Source organism: Oreochromis niloticus, linkage group LG19 (assembly GCF_001858045.2).
Source record: "Oreochromis niloticus isolate F11D_XX linkage group LG19, O_niloticus_UMD_NMBU, whole genome shotgun sequence".
Classification (NCBI taxonomy): Eukaryota; Metazoa; Chordata; class Actinopteri; order Cichliformes; family Cichlidae; genus Oreochromis; species Oreochromis niloticus.
This window is the reverse complement of record NC_031983.2, coordinates 30,219,662-30,237,426: the sequence shown is the minus strand read 5'-3', so window position 1 is coordinate 30,237,426 and position 17,765 is coordinate 30,219,662. Positions and strand designations below refer to the sequence as shown.

Below are 17,765 nucleotides of genomic sequence, written 5' to 3'. Positions count from 1 at the left end.
CAGACCTGACCTTAGACTGAAGGCTGACCTGAATGATTTTACCGCCTCTCACTGATTTTTCTGGTGAGCTGCATGAAATGCGACCATTTAAAAAATACAGATCAGCTCCAGAGACCGGGTATAAGCTCAGGGCCTCAAACCTTCTCTCTGTAACGCCCAGCAGGGGGCGCCTCCTCTGAAGTCTGATTGTATTGAGGTTTGTGAGAAAATGAGCGTCCTGATCAGCTGAGCTCAGACGGGTTTACAGTCGCTGGTTTCAGGACTGAACGTCCATCTTGCATTTACAGTCTGTGGAAAAATCACAGACTAAGTGAAAACTGATTAATGCTGCAGAGAAGATCGCTGATTGGAGCATCGAACGAGGCATGTGAGGGTCTTGATGTGCATAAATTACTGCACATGCATTTCTCAGATCAGCTCCTGTTCATCGAAGCTTGGACGTGCCATAGATTATAATGAATAATGGATGTAATGTGATGTATTTTGTAAGACGTTCGTGCTGGCGCTTTGCTGTGCCTGGCCGATCTCACAATGAAAGCATGATTGTAGGATATGTGTCAGTTACAGGCCACCATATGCTGCCCCAGAGGCCTGCTGGGATGCGTCTGAATAGATTTCAAACCTCGTCTTTTATCTGCGTTCTGTTTCAGCTGAAATGGCAACCAAGCATTTGATTTAGGTGATTCATTTGTTTACTGGGAGCCAGCTGCAGGATTTGACGGCGTGTCAACATTTTCTACAGATGACGTGGAAGGAGTGAAAGAATGAGAGGATCAGCTGTTTGTACAGCATGAGGTTTTTGTTCCAGACGGAGAAAGACGTGACTGACGGAGCGAATAAAGCACTGTGAAAGGCGGCGCATATTTACAAACACATATGGAATATGTAACATTACAAAGACTGTATATAAAAGGTGCGTGCAGCTGTCTTTGGTTTCTGGAGCCTGATTTTTAAGATTCAGAGGTCGTGTTTTGGATGCTGCCGTGTTGTTTTTGTGTTTCAGGAAATGTCCATATTTGGATGTGAGGGTGGAGTTATCAGCTAATGCTCCCTGCTACCGCTGCCCTCACAGTTCTTCAGTTATGACTTTTTGAGGACTGAAAACTTCACGTAAAGGTGTAGATATGAAAATAGAGAAGCACTAAGCTCCTCACACTTAAAGCTTACTTTTCGCCGGGGCTTCATGCTCTCACAGATGTTCCTCTTATGAAGCCCAGCATGCACAGCTGTGCAGTGTGCACACAGATTTACAGGCTGCTCTCAAACAGACGAACGTTTCTGTCCATCACGTCTCAGCAGACACGCAGAGTCAACACCGCTCGAGCTCACATTGCAAGCCAGCATAATAATAAAGACGAGTGTGAGTCAGTCTGTGTGTCAATCACACGAGCGTCACGGAGACGACTGGCCCAGTTTTAATGAAATACATTTTTAGAAAAGATTTTCCCTCCAAAGAATAAATGAAATCAGTCTAATGCATGTTAACTGCTGCCTTAATGTTCGACTGTGCAGTGAGGTCTCCTGCTGGCTTTCAGAACCATCCACTGGCTAAATACTTAGTGAGCCTAAATAGCCTCACTGCAGTAATGGATTCGGGAAAGTGCTCCATCCATCCATCCATCCATGCAGGGATGCTCCGGCCTCCATCTCCCCACCCACTTCCTCCAGCTCTTCTAAATGGGCAGTGAGGAGTTTCCAGGAAATACGGACACGAGGCATCAAGGAGACACCTGAACCTCCTCAGCTGGCCCCTTTGAGGAGCAGTGGTCTACTCTGAGCCCCTCCTCACCCTCTCTCTCTAAAGTTGAAACCAGAGGAAGCTCATCTCTCCTGCTTCTATCTTTGATTGGCTCTGTGATGGTTTGGTTGCCCACAGTCTGTGTGGCAGACACTGACTTATCTGCAAATATTTGCTAACTAACAGCCGAGCAGTCATGAAACTTTTTTCCATGAGAAATGAGAAATGACAAAATCCAGCTTCAGAGTAAAAGTTCTTACAGCAAACTTCAAAAGACACTTTAAAAAACATGTTTTTAACTTTTTAAATATTTTGTTATGCAGTGGTCCCTCGCTATAACGCGGTTCACCTTTCGCAGATTTTTTTTGCAATTTAGCATGTTTTTTTGTTTGTTTGTTTTGTACAGCGCATTGTGTTCTGCGCCCTGATTGGCTGTAGACCATTGTCAATCAACCTCGTGCCGTGTCTCCTGTACAGTACAGAATGCGTTCAGCTTGTCAAACATAAATCTTAGCAGTGTGACTCTAAAGAGCTGCACTGTATGCTTGTAAGTTTTCTCCCCAACAAACACAACACTGTCGACTAAAGGTTGCGGTAGCACCCAAAAGGCAGAGGAAGATGCAAACCATCGCACAAAAGTTGGACTTCATGCTAAAGGAAGGTAGAAGTTACCGTATTTTTCGGATTATAAAGCGCATTAAGCGAAACAATTTTCACCCAGTCTGCGTCTTCCATGCAAACTACAGAGACCTCTGGTTTTAGCCAATGATTTCACAGCAAACTCCAGCAACCAATCACCAACCACTCGCCAACCAGCCAGGGAATAATCATGTTTCCCTGGTAACCGATGGTTCAAACCTCTATAGACCTGCATGACGACCATATTAACGACACGCCCCTTCTATGACATCATACAGATGGAAAAGTCAAAACTCTCGCTTGCACTCGCAGTGATGTCATTATTTGAAATCAGCCGTGTTTAATATGAACATCCAGCTGCAGCAGAGCAGCTTCCTGAGAGGAAATGAGGAAAAGCTTTTACTAAAGTGGAGCCTTGGCAGAGGTTTTAAAGTGTGACTGCGGCGCGTTTCTGATCTCTTGAGCTCACTTGTCAATCAAAGCGCGTGGGCAGCACGCTGACATTTTCTTCTCTTTAGTGGAGGAAATTTGTGTTGCTGTGGGTGGCTCTTTTCCGTTTATTAACGTGTGTTATTTAATTCTTATTTTGCCCAAACATGGTGAACATTTCCTCTTCTATTCATTCACCACAAAATGGAACCAAACAGAGTGCGTGCAGAGCGCGTACCTGTCGTACCACACAGGTACAGGCGTGCATTATGTCTCCTGGTGGTAAAAAATAAACCCATCCACAGCTGTTTATGGTCAAACGCTGCCGCTGATGATGATGCTTTTAAATTGCAGTGTACAGTAATGTGCGTACCCATTGTTGCTGTTTCTTTGTGTGTCGCTCTCACTCTCCCTGCCGCCTCCACACCGATGCGTGTTGTTGCATTAACGCGGAGGTGAAGAGTGGGAGGTAGAGGGCAAACTGAGAGGGCTACAAGAGGGATGGAGCGAGCCAGGGAAGAAAGAGAGTGTGGGAGTCCGAAGCATAGATACAGAACAGATAGATATACAGATAGATAGATAGATCTGACTGTCCTTCTTTCTCCTTCGTTGCCTCATTTCTAAAACGTATGATGGCGATGATTTCCCACGGGTAACCCACTCAGGTCAAACTAAATCTAGAAGGTAATGAGAGAAGGGGAGAGATAAAGAGTGATGATGAACGAGGGATGAGATGGAAAGAAAAGAGAGGCAGATGGAGAGGAGAAGTTGGTCTCTTTGCAGCTCCAAAGCTCTTAAAGCCCCGAAGCTGTGTGGAGTGCAAACGGGAGGGAGGGAGGCTGAGTCGAGGAGAAGAAAAGCTAGTAGGGAGAGAGAGTGAAAGGGAGAGGAGGAGGAGGAGGAGGAGGAGGGTTTGCGTTGGTGTGTTGGCTGGCAGAGAGAGCGCTTGTCAAAAAAACCTTCCACTGACAGAAGGCATGATTCACAGCAGAGAGAGAGAGAGACAGAAAAACAGCAGAGATAAAGAGAGAGAGCGGCGACAGGGCAGAGATGCCAGTTAAGAAAAACAAACGAGGATGCTGATTTGAAGCGGGATGACAGCACGCCAGCGGGATGGGACTGAGATCGACGGAGTGGATTGACTGACTGTGACCACGCTGATAAGGTTCTGGCTTTTCTATTGATTGGTTTGGAAAATAGAGCAGGTGGCGGTGGCAGCGATGAAAGAGAGCAGGAGAGGAGAGAGGGAGAGGATGCTTGAGAACGAAGGCTGAAAGAGCTAGAGAGACCTGGAATTATTCTCAACTATCAATAGGCTTCTTTGACGGCTGATGGAAATTAGACAGCCCCGAGTGCTCACCGCCGCGCTGGAGACGGGTATGAGTGCGAGGACTGTGAAAAGCTTTCTGAAGATGTTTTTCAGAACACGAGTCAATCAGTTCTCTTCATGTGGAGATGACAAGTTCTCCACATTCAGTTTGTGAATCTGTAAATTGTGATTTGAACTTTTTTCGCCTGCTGTGGTTCTGAGGTTAGCACATCTCTCAGTTTGTGTGCTGGATGTCAACATTTCAACAGCCTTTTGCAGAAAATCAAGTAGCTTATTGTACGTTTACTGGTACAGTTTGTCACCCGGACTTTACCTCCTCAGGTAACCGAGGCTTAATTTAACAAGGACCAAAATCAGGTGCAGGAGGAGCAGTTCATTTATTTTATGTAATTCTATTTTCATTCATCATCCACTTGGAGATTATTATATAAAAAACACTGGATTTCTCCTGAGATTGCACCTTAAAGTATGCACCTTTTACTGGCAGGGCAGACATAGTTACCCTGAGTTTTAATAATTAGACTTGGGCTCAATACGTCCTGTTTGTGAAAGTCTATGAGGCGCAAACGAATGCTATGTGATGGACCACTTTAGTACATTAAACCTGAAACCAAAAATGGAAAATCAGCTCTAATATTAAAATGGATCATTCGCAGGAATATTGACGCCATCTTAAATTTATTTTCATCGAACGTTAAAGCAGCTGGTGCTGCATTAACATCATTGTCCTGAAAGGACATCTCACCTTTTAGGCTGTAAGAACTATACCTGTGTAAAATATCCACGGAGTTTAGCTAAACAGCCTTTTTTTAATAGCACCAGCAAGTGGCCAGGATGATGTTAGCACCTCTGTAATTGTGGATGTTGGTGCCGGTGAGTGTGCGAATGAGCCGGGTTTAAATATGCAACTCTCAGCTGTGACACACGAGGTCAGGACTCGAGTCCCAAGCTTGCTTTTAGACTCGACTTCATTTGCTTCAGGCACAAAAAGTAGTGTCCAGTCTGTTTAGGTAAAAAGCACTTGCTTACACTGAGGCACCAAAACTATTTGACTCGGTTTAGGCTGAAAGTACTCAGTTACATGTAGACCAAAACAATACTCAGCTATGTTTAGGCTCAAGAAGTAGCTATGGTTAGCTAAACATAACTTTCATACTAGAGCAATAGTACTCAAGTGAAGGCAACAAAAGTACTTCATTAGGTTTAAGCTCCAAAAGTACTCAGTCACATTTAGGCTAAAAACAATACTGGCTTAGCTTTAGATCAGGAAGTACTTGGTTAGTTTTAGGCTAATAATACTCCTGGTTTAAGCACCATGAGTATGCGGTTACCTTTAGGTTCAATTATACTAAGTTAGCTTTAGGGCAGGAAATACTTGGTTGTGTTTAAGATCAAAAAGTACTCAGTTATGTTTAGGCTAAAAAAGTACCAGGTTAGCTTTAGACTAGGAGATTTTTGTTTAAGCCCAACAATTTAATGATTTTGAAACCTAACGAGTTGATGAGTTATCTCTTGTTAGTCTCAGGAAAAAACCTAATCTACTAGAGTAAACGTATACTAGTAGGTGTAGGAGCCAAAAGTACCTGATTGTATTTAGATAGGGTAGAGGGTTAGTGTGAGGCTCCAAAAATACTTGGTCAGGTTTAAGCTCCAGCAGTGACCTATATTTTCAAACTTCATTGAATTACCTCAGCTTAGCTTGAATTATCTCAGTTTTGAGGGGAGTCACTGAAATGACTACTCACAACAGTATCCATCCATCTTCTTCCACTGGAGCATATTCCATCTGTCACAGGCTGGAGGTGGAATACACCTCGGACAGGTTGCCAGTCTGTTGCAGGACTTTAGCGGGTTACCTATCCAACCAAATCCTGGAACGTCCACTGACAGCCACCTGTCAGCCACAAAGTGATGCAGGACGAGTGAATTTCTTTATATGTGGATGGGGTTTCATTTCTGCAGCACTCTGTAGACTAGAGGACATGGTTCACTATGTTCTGGACAGCACACTGCTCCCCTGAGTTTGTCAGATGCTCTGCAGGCACTGTCAGAGGAAAGTTTTAGAGAAACGCTCTCAGTTTAAACTTGAAATCGAATACAGACTTTAACTTCCTGAGAGTGGTCAAGCTCCAATATCAACACAACCTAAATGCATCTTTCTTTAGAGGTTCCCTGCAGAGTAAAGGCCATATCCAGGCTAGTCTCAAGCCCAGTTAGGGTCATTTTTCTCACAGGACTGTGTGCAGCACCACCAATGAAGGAATTTCTAGTGTCAAACTGAATGAGAGTCCCTGTAATTGTGTGTTCATTGCTATTATTACCTAATATCCTGCTAACTGACTTTGATACATACGGAGAGACTTTTTCAGGCTCTTTTCCATTCAAATTATTTTTATTTGCTTTCTCTCTCCACAGCCAGACGAAGCTAATCATCGAGCATGTCCAGAATGAGAAGAGAGGCTTTGACTGGATTCAGTCGTCCATCCACCGTCGCTCTGTCTGACGGACTGCCGGTCTGCTGGATGAAGATTTAATTGGCTCCGAACAAACACGTAGAACAATAAACAGCCAGAATAAATACAAATGCAGGCACATCGGGGGGAGAGTGGGAGAGAAGATGAGCTAAAAACAGAAACTGTGTGGACATAAAAACTGGACCCGTTTCATCTTTTCTTGCCGTTTTCCGAAAGCTGTTTGGAATATTTCTCCGAGTCGGATTCCTCATGTTGTTTGCACCGTTGTTATGTCATGGATTATTTGACGGGAGGGCCACGTTGTTGCAGGAGTGTCATACTTTGATCATCAGAGAGATGCTTCTGACTTCTCATTAAAACAGAAAGAACACGCTTCAGGAACATGTTTTTGAATGTGACGTTTTATTCTGGCATGGCCGTCTCAAACCCAGCTGCCATGCGTCCTTCACTGCCTGAATTTTTCTTTTAGATTTAGTCAAATTAACGACTTCACAATTCGCTCTTCAAGCTTCACCCGTGACTCCCACCAACCCCTCCCACCCTCAGCCATCCAACCAATCATGGGCAAGCCTCTCAGCCGTCCCGGGTGTTTCAGGAAAAGCTCTTGCTGCCTGGAGAAACATGGAATTGGGGATGGTGGAGTGGGAGGGCGAGATGGGGGGATGGAGGGGGGATACGGGGATGGCTACATACCCCAGCGATCCATTTATGACACCATGTGCATCAATCAGCAGATTGACAGCCATCACCACCACCACCCTGGAGGGTCCATACGGCGAGACGGTTGCGGTGAGGGCAGTTTCAGCTACTCTACGAGTGGCTCACTCCGAGTCAGCAGAGCGCCCCCCGACATGTTTGACTCGCAGCCCCGGTCTTTAACGCCAAACCCCTCCTTCGTGCGGCGCCTGGACGAGCGAGCCATCTATGATTCGCTGAAGCTTGGCGGTCAGGACGGAGATGACGGTGGCTGTCATTCGCCGGGGCGGTTCAACCGATCGGTTTCTCCCTCTGTGTCTTCATTCTCAGCTCCGGGGGTGTCCTCCTCCTCCTCAAAGAAACACCACCATCACCACCACCATCACCATGGAGACAGCACAAAGAGCCGAGATGGTCGACATTCCTGGAAAGTCCTCACGCCTCCGAAGCACCTGGAGTGTCTGGAGCTGACTACATCTGAAATGATGGACAGAGGAGGTGGATATCTAAACCCGGGCCACTACCCTCCGGCTGGGGGGCAGTCCTCCTCTCTCACCTCCCCCCTCATTTCTCCCTTCTCCGGCTCCCCTCTCTCCTCGGGCTACCACACTCCGGTGTTCTTCTCCCCCGCCAAACCTCGACCCAGTCAGACTCAGAGTTTACGCTGTTCACCTCCCCACGTGATCCAGCCCAGGCATTACTCCCAAACACAGAGCCTCAGGCTGTCACCCCCCCACGAGCTGAGGAGATCCCCTTACCGCTCCCCGCTGGTCCAACTGTCTGCTCACGACCTGGAGCAGGACCTCAGGGATCGAGGAGGAGGAGGAGGAGGAGGAGGAGGAGGAGGATGGGGACGCAGCGAGCGAGAAAGGGAGTGGGAGAGGGAGAGAGAGAGAGAGATGGAGCGAGGGTGGGCTCAGCGAGAATGGGAAAGAGAGAGGGAGAGAGGAAGGCTGGAGAGGGAGCGAGCACGGGAACGGGAGAGGAGGGAAACATCTTTCGCGACCTTCGGGTATGGCCGACCAGTTCCTCTGCGTTCGGACAGAGACTCGGTGTTTCTGGAGTCCGACCAGGGTCTCGACACCACGCCATTACTGCTCCCCCAGCCCTCTCCTTCACCCTCGCCCAGTGCTGCCCCCAGAATGGGCACCGGGGCGGTGGGTAGGAACAGAGCTGGGTCAAAGGTCGGTCCTGAAGGTGTGGGCGGGGGCATGGTTTCCAAATACGACAATGGAAGCGTGGGTTTGGTGTTGGTTGATAGTAAATCTGGGTGTGGGCCGAGGTTAGTGAGCGAAGTTGGGGGTGGAAATGTGATGGAGGCTGAAATGAGGGCAGGAATACAAGAACACCATCGTGCTGAGAGCTGGAGCAAGTATGACAACGGATCCAGGGCTAGCGTTAAAAACGAAACGAGGATGGGCTCCCAGGTGAAAACAAGACCAGGGGGGCGGGATTTGGAAGGAAAAGTGCAGTCTGGGGTGGAGAGGGAAAATATGGCTCCATCTGCAAACAAGGAGGCACACAGGACTGGGTCATCAAAGAGTGGAGAAAGACCAGGAAGGGCTGTAGCGAAACCAGAACCAATCGCTGAAGCTACACCCTCAAATGTGACTGAGAGCAGGGCTGAGCCTGGAGGTAGAGCAGATCCTGCAGCTGGATGTGGTTCAGGGATGAAGCCACAGGGAGGAGCAGAGGTGGAGGCTAAGGCAACTTCAAAGCAGGTGGAGAGACAGAGTGAGGCAGAAGCTGACGTAGCTAAAGTGAATAAGGAAGTTGTTGCAGCAGCAGAGTTCAGGGTGGAGGAAAAACCTGAGACCGATGTTAAGACTGCTCCTACGTCTAAGCCTGAGGCAGCAGTAGAAGGTGGAGCTGGCAGTGAGACAGGAAATAAGACTAACAGTGAGCGCGGGGTTGACACTGAAGTCAAGAACAGCACCAAGACCGCAGATAAGGATCCAACCAGCGCTGTGGCTGAAGATAAAACTGAGCTTCCTGCTGCAGATCAACCTGAGAAAAAGACTTTCAACATTGATAAAACCGAATCCAGCCATGTGGAGAAAAGTTCACGATCCAAGAAGTCCAAATCCTCCAAGTCCAGCTCCAGGACTCGACCAGGCACTGCCACAGGGCTGCGGCCAGGCGTGGTCAGCCCGCGGCAGAGCAGGGCGCTCGGAGACCTCGAATCAACGGGGCCAGCTGAAGGCATCGAGTCCACGTGGCCTCGCCGAATCATTGTGAGAAAGAGGACCGTTCGTCAAGGCGGAGCGCTCCACAATCTCCCCATCCTTCCCCCCCTCCCCTCCGTCCTCTCTGCGCTGGAGAAGAGACGCCCACTCGGCCACCTCCGTGCAGGTCACTTCTCAGAGAACCCTTTATCAAATATAACAAACTCCACCAGTATTGTGGGGCGATGCTCGCTCAAAGAGCCCTCCCATCAGGAGCCGGGGCTGGGGTCCAGTTTGGTGGGCAGGGCTTCACTGAAGGAGCAGAACTTGGAGCACTGGAGAATCTGCAGAGAGCAGGAGGAGCCAAAGAGATCCAGGAGCAAGGAAAAACAAGGAGACAAGACTGAGGAGGAGAGGAAAGGGAAGGAAGAGAGGAAAGAAGAGAAAGACAGAAAGGAGGAGAAAGTGGAGAAGGACAAAGAGAAGGTTAGGGTGGGGCTGGTGGAGGAAACAAAACGAGAAAGAGCAGAGATGGCAGTCGAAGAGAAAGTCCAAGACAAAGCAAAGAAGTACAAGGAAGCGAAAAAAGGCCGAGATATCGAGATAACTCCTGACAAAGTGGAGGAGAAAAGTATGAAGATAAAGGATGAAACTGCTGGGCGAGGCTTGGAGGAGGAGGAGGAGGTGGTGGTGACATTACAGAAAGAAGGAGAGGTGGAGGGAGGAGAAGGAGGCACACTTGGCGAGGAAGGAGGGGTGGAGAGCTGGGATGCTGTCCTTGAGATGGTCAACACTTTATGGGATGACGGCTGGGATAAAGGAGGAGCAGGAGGAGGAGCAGGAGGCGATACAGACTCCCTCTCGGGCTCCCTGCAGCGCTGGCCTCTCCTCCGACCCCCCATCGGGTTCGGAGGATCCCACCCTCCGTCCTCAGCCGCCTCAGAGCTCAGCCTGACGGAGCTGGAAAGGAGAGCCCGGGAGCTGGACGCTGACCTGGAGCACCTCGACCTGTCTCACCCCCACAATCAGGAAACGTACCCAGCGCTCCTGGAGCCTCAGAGGGAGCGAGCGGATATGTACCAAACTCACCCCGGGCCTCAGAGAGAGAAGGCTGCCCTGCACACAGGTAAACACCACACACACCTGCAGGAACTCACACTCAACACGGACGTTCACGCCGCTTTAGAAATCACACCTGACAAACATGCTGGCAGCCTGAAGCATCACATGATGAGTTAGATGATACAAACACAGGAGTCAGTGACGCTTACTGATGAACACGATGCAGGCAGGATGAAGGTGAACACCACCTTGTTAGCTGAGAGCTGACTGGGAACAAGACAGGTGGAGACAAAGAAACACGAGTTCGGAGGAGGCGGCAGAAATTTGACCCACACAAGTGGATTTATAGTCCAAAACATGGTGGATGAAAGTAATGAAACATCTGTCATCGCAGTCACACGCTGACTTCTTGTTCCAAATTAAAATGAATTTGGCTCCAATAAAACAAACCAAATCGAGTCAGTCGGGATAACATTTTCAGATTTTTACGCTGTATTTCTTTATTTCTGTTTATAACAACAGGTGTTTAATCCCTTTAAAATGAAGCCCGCATAAAGATGCTTCTGTGTTCGATGTTTGTGCTCCGTCGGTGTAATCACGCTGCAGACGCTGAGCAGGTTTTGGATTTCAGTCGCTGTTCTGTATTGTTTGTGACTCAGAGTTTAGCTGTGATGCTGGCTGTGAATTATTGGACCAAAACAGGAGGTGGTGAGCTGGTGCCAGAAACCTGCTCCTCCGATCGATGTATTTATTCAGAGAATTTAGAAGAAACAGCAGCAAAGCATTTAAAAGACATAAAAAGAGCCGAAAAGAAGAAACACAAACAAAAGTCAATAATAGAGAAGATTAATCATCTATGGAAACTTTATAAAAGCTTCACAAAAGCCTGTTTATGAAGGAGGTTTTAACAGTTTGCAGTGAGGAACTGAAAAACTGTTGGGAACGCTGCTGTGGGAGGCAAACCTGAGCCAAGCTGTTTCCCACTGCTGGAGCCCCTGCTGGACCGTAGAGGAACTGCAGCTTCAGGTGTGCAGCCACTTGCAGCAAAGTTGTGTCGATGAATATTCCTGCATGTAAATGTAAAATATAAAAAGCAGTGATAATTGTTCAGCACAGCAGGGAGTGGTGTGACCCTGCCCCTCGTGGAGATTTGGAAATGCTTCATGAACTGTAGCAGCAGTGATAGATTCACTGCTCCATAAAGGAAAAGTCAGGGCTTTAAAACAGGAGCGTTTCTGCTTGATTGTCATGTGAGCAGCGGCGGCGGCTTTGCTTAGATCCTTCCAGGAACCAAAGAAAGCCTCGAATAGAAAACAGTGGGGAAGAAAAGGCAGGATGCACTGATTATAACTGTTTCTCTGTTTAAAAAGGTAAATATGTGATGTTCTTTTCAGGGGTGGGCAGCAGGTCCCAGGTCAGCTTGGAGCTCAGTACTACGGCCTCACCGGCTACAGACGCTGACAGACCGCCCGGCTCCTGGTCAACCAAATCTGCTGGGACGTCCACCGCTGCCACAAGGTAAGGAATCTAAACGTGTCACTGCAGGAGGCTAAAATCCAGGATCAGCCATATCTCCGCCCCTCAAAGGCCTGTCCTGTGTCTCATAAACTGAGGACAGATTTAGGCGTATTTGAATGTAATGGGATTACTGACAGGAACAGGAACCAGTGCAGAAACAGCACTGGCAGCTAAATGGGCAGAGTTTTTTCTCTAAACTGGAGGAGACCAAAACAGAGCCGAGATTAAAGGATGTTGGACACAATGTGTCAAAGTGATCAGAAAAACTGATTTCCATGGATGAAACTACGTCATATTCTGATGTCATAGTCAGAAACAGGGTGGGTTTAATTACACATTAGGCTGATTTTAAGCCAGAATCACACTACAGTCAAAATGACGGCTGATGACCGAAGTTACTGCAGCTGTGCAGTGAATCCAGTGATGTCACTGCCTTTGAAATGATCACGTGTGAGAAACTGAAATTTAGGAACCGCTTCACAGTGACGTTGTTGTTGCAGGATGGCAGCTGAACTTAAAAAAGACTCGCTTTTATAACCAGGATGCAGTCGAGTCCAGTCTGGTTCTGCAGAAACGAGCTCTGCTCACTCAGACCGATGCAACGTGTTGGCACTCATAAATTAGACAGCAATATTTGCAAACCTTTGCCAGTCTGTCTCAGACTGATTGTGCAGTCGCCTTGCAATCGAAACTGGCTGTCCAACCACTTTATTTAAAAAAATCAATGCAGCCACCAATTTTTCCTGGTTATTTTTACTCTAGTGTGACTGAACTGTGAAGAAAGTTTAATACTGGATATTCATATATGATTTCAGATATACACATATACACACACACATATATTCACTGAGCAATAAAAACATCAGACTGTCTGTTTAATGGACTCGAGCTGCTGTTTTATTCACTGTTATTAGCTTTTGTGTGAACGTCCCAGAACAGAGCGAGCCGTACCTTGATGAGCTGAATCATTTAAGCTTAAAATGTCATCCAACTAAATGATCTCTAATTATGTTCTTAAAACTGAGCTCTGAGGCCTGGAGCTGCTGTAACTGTGTTTGTAATCAGCATCATTATGAAATAATTCATATGAAGCTGTTGCACGTGTCACACGTTTCATTAGAAACTGATTAAAAACTGCACAGTTAACTTTCCTGTCTCTACCTGATCATTCCTCATGGCTTACAACTAAAGACACAAACCAAACCGTGTCACAGCCGCAGTAAAATTTAGAAAGTGAGTGTATTTGTCGTGATGTGTCCGTCATCCGGGATATCTGTGCCAATGTCTTGGGGCTGTGCGGCTAAAACAAATCAATGGCCTTGATCTGAAAAGTGGGTTATCACTTTAAAGGCTTCGGGGGGGCAGAGCACACATGGGGATGCTTCACCGCCTTCTGTCCTTTTCTTTTTTTCCAGCTCTGCTAAAGAGGACAGCTCTCCAGACTCCAACCTGACGCTGGAGTCCGACTCAAGCGGCGTCTTCCTCTCTTTATCCAATCAAAGCCAGGAGGAGGCCGGCTCTGACAGTGACCAGCCAATCAGTGGCTCCGACCTGGGCAGCAGCAGCACGTCGCTGGAGAAAGATGGGGACGACGGAGGGTTAAAGGAGTGGGGGAGGGAGGAGAGCGCGGAGCTACAATGGTGCTACCCGTCGCTCCTCAACACATGCTCGCAGGAAGACATCGAAGGCGAGAGGGAGGAGGCGGGGCGCGGAAACATGGAGGAAGATGAAGAGAGGGGAGAAGGCGAGGACAGAAGGAAGAATGGGAAGATGGGAATAGTTTCAGTCATCAAGAGCCCGTTAGAGCAGAGCGTTATTAAGAGCTCCACGGCTCTGAGAAGTGAGGACATGCCCCCCAGGAAAAAAGTCACCCTCATGGGAATAGACTCCCCTCTTCCTCTGTCTCCTTCAAAGCAGCCAATCAAACACTTTCTAGATCCCAACCAGAAGCCAATCAGAACATCAGGACTGGACTGTGGCGACATAGATCCCTTCGTCCAGTCGGATAGCTTTGTTTACCTTGCTGTGTCTGCAAGACCAGCCTCCAAAGGTGAAGTCACCACAGTGACAGAAGCCCACGACGTGAAAAAGGACAGTATACACCACCACACACACGGCACGAAAACGCACGTGGATCCGCCTAACCCCAACCGGGACGCCAAGCCAACGCAGCTCACCCCACAGAAGCCAGAAGAGGGAGATTTCCTGTGCACCGACAGCTTTGTCTACCTGGCAGCTCCAGCCTGCCTCCTGCTGGGCCCTCCAGGAACTACAGCCTACAGTGGCAAGTGAGTATACACTCGTCTACACTTCACCTCTCAGCTGAAAGAGATGTATTCATTTAGAAAAAACATCCATCCATCCATCATCCATCCATCATCCATCCATCCATCCAATCATTCATCCAACATCCATCCATCCATCCATCCATCCAATCATCCATCCATCCATCCAATCATCCATCCATCCATCCATCCATCCAATCATTCATCCAACATCCATCCATCCATCCATCCACCCATCCATCATCCATCCATCCATCCGATCATTCATCCAACATCCATCCATCCATCCATCCATCCATCCATCCGTCCATCCATCATCCATCCATCATTCATCCATCCATCCATCCATCATCCATCCATCCATCCATCCAATCATTCATCCAACATCCATCCATCCATCATCCATCCATCCATCCATCCATCCATCCATCCATCCACCCATCCATCCATCCATCCATCCAATCATTCATCCAACATCCATCCATCCATCCATCCACCCATCCAGCATCCATCCATCATTCATCCATCCATCCATCCATCCATCCATCCATCCGATCATTCATCCAACATCCATCCATCCATCCACCCATCCATCATCCATCCATCCATCCATCCATCCATCCATCATCCATCCATCCATCCAGTTTTGGTTTCTTGTGCTATCTTTTGGCTGTCAGCTAATGTCTCAGTGACACTAGAGTAAAAATAGGTTGCTGGCCTCCTTGTTACCAGGAGAAACTGGTGGTTGCTCAGTGATTGCATTGAATGTTATATCTTCCCCTGTGAGAGGCAACCTGTCTCCAATCACAGTCTGACTCAGACTGACTGCAATCACTCTGAGACAGATTGGCAAAGGTTTTAAATAATCAATATGATTTTTAATCACACACAGATTACCAACACACCAATCAATCATTTGCATCAGTCTGAGTGAGCCTGCTTTTAAAAAGCACAAATGATGAAGGTACCAGAGAATGTGTGTGATAGTTACTCTGATCTCTGGAGTACATCTGGCCTTCTCTTCTGTTTTTTAGGGAGTCCGATTCAGAGAGCTCAGGTTCGGGACCTGTTGATGTGTCAGTGCTGGGTTGCGGTTCAGTGGCAGGGGACAGCGACTGGGACTCGGACCTGTCTGACTCCGATCCGAGCCGCTCCTCAAGGACCTCCGCCGCCGGGAGCAAATCTGGCCGTCCGAAGCGGCTGCCCGCCGAACCCGACTGGGACTTATTCGGAGAAACCACTGAACCCGAAGTGCTGAGCGAGCTCTTTACGGAGCAAGACCGGAACAACAACAGCAGAGCAGGGAGAGTTTCCGGGGTTACCACCAGCATGGCAGCAACATCGTCCGTCCCCACGGCAACTCAACCCGCCACTCCACCGTTGAAGAGGATGTCGACTGTGGAGCAGTCATCGACGAAGAAGGTGACGTGGCAGTTTAAACCCGCTCAGAGGTCGGTGTGCACGGGAAGCAAGAAGGACAAAGAGAGGGAGGCGACGTCGTCATCGGCGGGAAGGTTTACTGATCTGGGAGGTGGCGAGATCTACAGGCCCACCCCTTCATCTTCGTCGTCTTCGTCATCGTCACCGTCGTCATCGTCATCCGGCTGAGTTCTGAAAGAAAAGCTTGTTTGTAGAAGCTTTCGATGGGCTGAAGAAAGGTAGAGACGACCTTTAGCTCCCGTAGACCTGCAGCTTTTGCCCGTCTGTTCCGAATTCTGCGTCTCGCTGCTGCCGTTGCCTTCGATGACCTTGTAAAGGCTGCGTTGCATTTTCTTCAGTTAGTCAACAAGTTATTGTTATTATCATATATCACTTTAAGTTGGGACGGTCTTCACAGGAACAGCACCGTTCCTGTAGAGTTTTACTGACTGTCGGTTGGTTTTTCCACTCATACGTTCACGTCTGTTAAAATAACAGATCCGAATAATTCTGTTGGATTTTTGTTCTGCTGAATGTACTCTAAGGGAGGATCCACCTTCAGACTGATTTCACATCTTATACCATTAGAGCCATGCTGGAATTAAATCACAGTGATACGTAAAGTGATCTGAGTAGGAGAAAGTGGTTTTTGCTGCTCTCTGATGTTTTACGGATGTAAGAGTGTAAACGTGTCGCCTGCTCCCCCCGTCTAGCACTATCTTTGAAGACGGACTTTTACAAACTGGCTGAGTTTGATCTCTACAGTCTATGGTGTGTTTTATAATCACAGCCAAGTTTACAGTGTATTTAACAGTGTGATAATATATTTTGAACATGGAGATAATTATTGAGCAAAGTATTAATATATATATATATGTGAGTGTGTGTGATGAATGTGAACAACTAATTGAAGGATTTAACAATAGAGTTTAATTTAAATGGTTTATTTATCACTTAGACTGAAATTGTGAATGTTATAAATGAGCAATATGCTTACAGATACATGCTATATTCTATGTTTAACGCACCTTCATTCAAAGGGAGTCAAATACGGCTGTTCTGTCGAATCTGCTGGTGTCTCATTGATACGTGTTGGGTGTTTTTTGGTGTTGGTCAAATTTGAAACAGCTGCCAAATTCACTTGTAGAAGCAGGAGAGTTGGCAGTGATCAATAAAAATCTGCCGGCTGGTTTTATCCACCAAATACCGCGGTCATATGTTTGCAACATGACACACTGAAAGGATGTTTCAGGATACTTGGCACGTTTGAATCAAGTGGAAAACTTGTGAAGTCAGTGCTTAATGTGCAGTTCCTCTAACGTCCAGCAGGGGCTCCAGCAGTGATAGACTCCCATGTTAAAGTTTACAGCAGAAATAAACACGTTTACATCCCCCCTACACCGGGGGAGAGTGGTTTAGGACCTCACATGTTTAGATTATTGGGGGCGTGGCCTCTTTGACTGACAGGTGGATGGTGACACAGGTGGCTCTAGCTGCTAGCTGTCTGCTAGCTTCACCTGAACTGGACATCTGGACTGTTTTTGTACTGTTGGAGCATTTTTTACGACATCATCCGATCAATAACATGGCTGCTGTGAGGTTACTGTACTAACAGACCGTCCGTGAAGGCGGAGCGACAGTTTGGTGGGATTTTATTATGTTATTTAGCGCTGATCAGTAGGTATCTGTGTCTGTGCGATGCTCCCAGCCGCAGGTTGCTAACCTCGGTGGCTTCGACTGGCACAGGCTGGAGGGTGGTGCAATTAATGTAGCGCTATTAACAGCTAATGTGTGGCACAGATGGAACATGCAGTGCAGAGATCTCAGCACACAGAGGCTGCAGAGACAGGCAGGGAGCATGTAGTGCTGAGAAATCACTGAATCATGACAAAGAATTAGATTTATTTATTTACACTCTCTTCTACGGTTTGGGGCTCTTTTAATAAACAGCTACTTCAGCATGTTTGATTTGGGGGAATCTTACTGTTCTTGACACAACCCCAAAGGGAT

General features: G+C 47.5%; 1 protein-coding gene across 2 annotated transcripts; it reads left to right on the top strand.

Annotated features, from left to right (window-relative positions):
- Positions 1 to 3,251: 3,251 nt before the first annotated feature.
- Positions 3,252 to 16,964, top strand: LOC102082553 (uncharacterized). 2 transcript variants are annotated; one of them, XM_005461895.4, is made up of 5 exons: positions 3,252 to 3,971; positions 6,552 to 10,597; positions 11,928 to 12,051; positions 13,467 to 14,339; positions 15,371 to 16,964. In XM_005461895.4, the coding sequence occupies exons 2-5, from the start codon at positions 7,171 to 7,173 to the stop codon at positions 15,942 to 15,944; spliced, it is 4,998 nt and encodes a 1,665-aa protein (XP_005461952.1). In that variant the 5' UTR covers positions 3,252 to 3,971; positions 6,552 to 7,170; the 3' UTR covers positions 15,945 to 16,964. The 2 variants fall into 2 exon arrangements, with proteins under 2 accessions (XP_005461952.1, XP_019204095.1); XM_019348550.2 differs by lacking the exon at positions 3,252 to 3,971 and adding an exon at positions 4,010 to 4,183.
- The last annotated feature ends 801 nt before the right edge of the window (positions 16,965 to 17,765 follow it).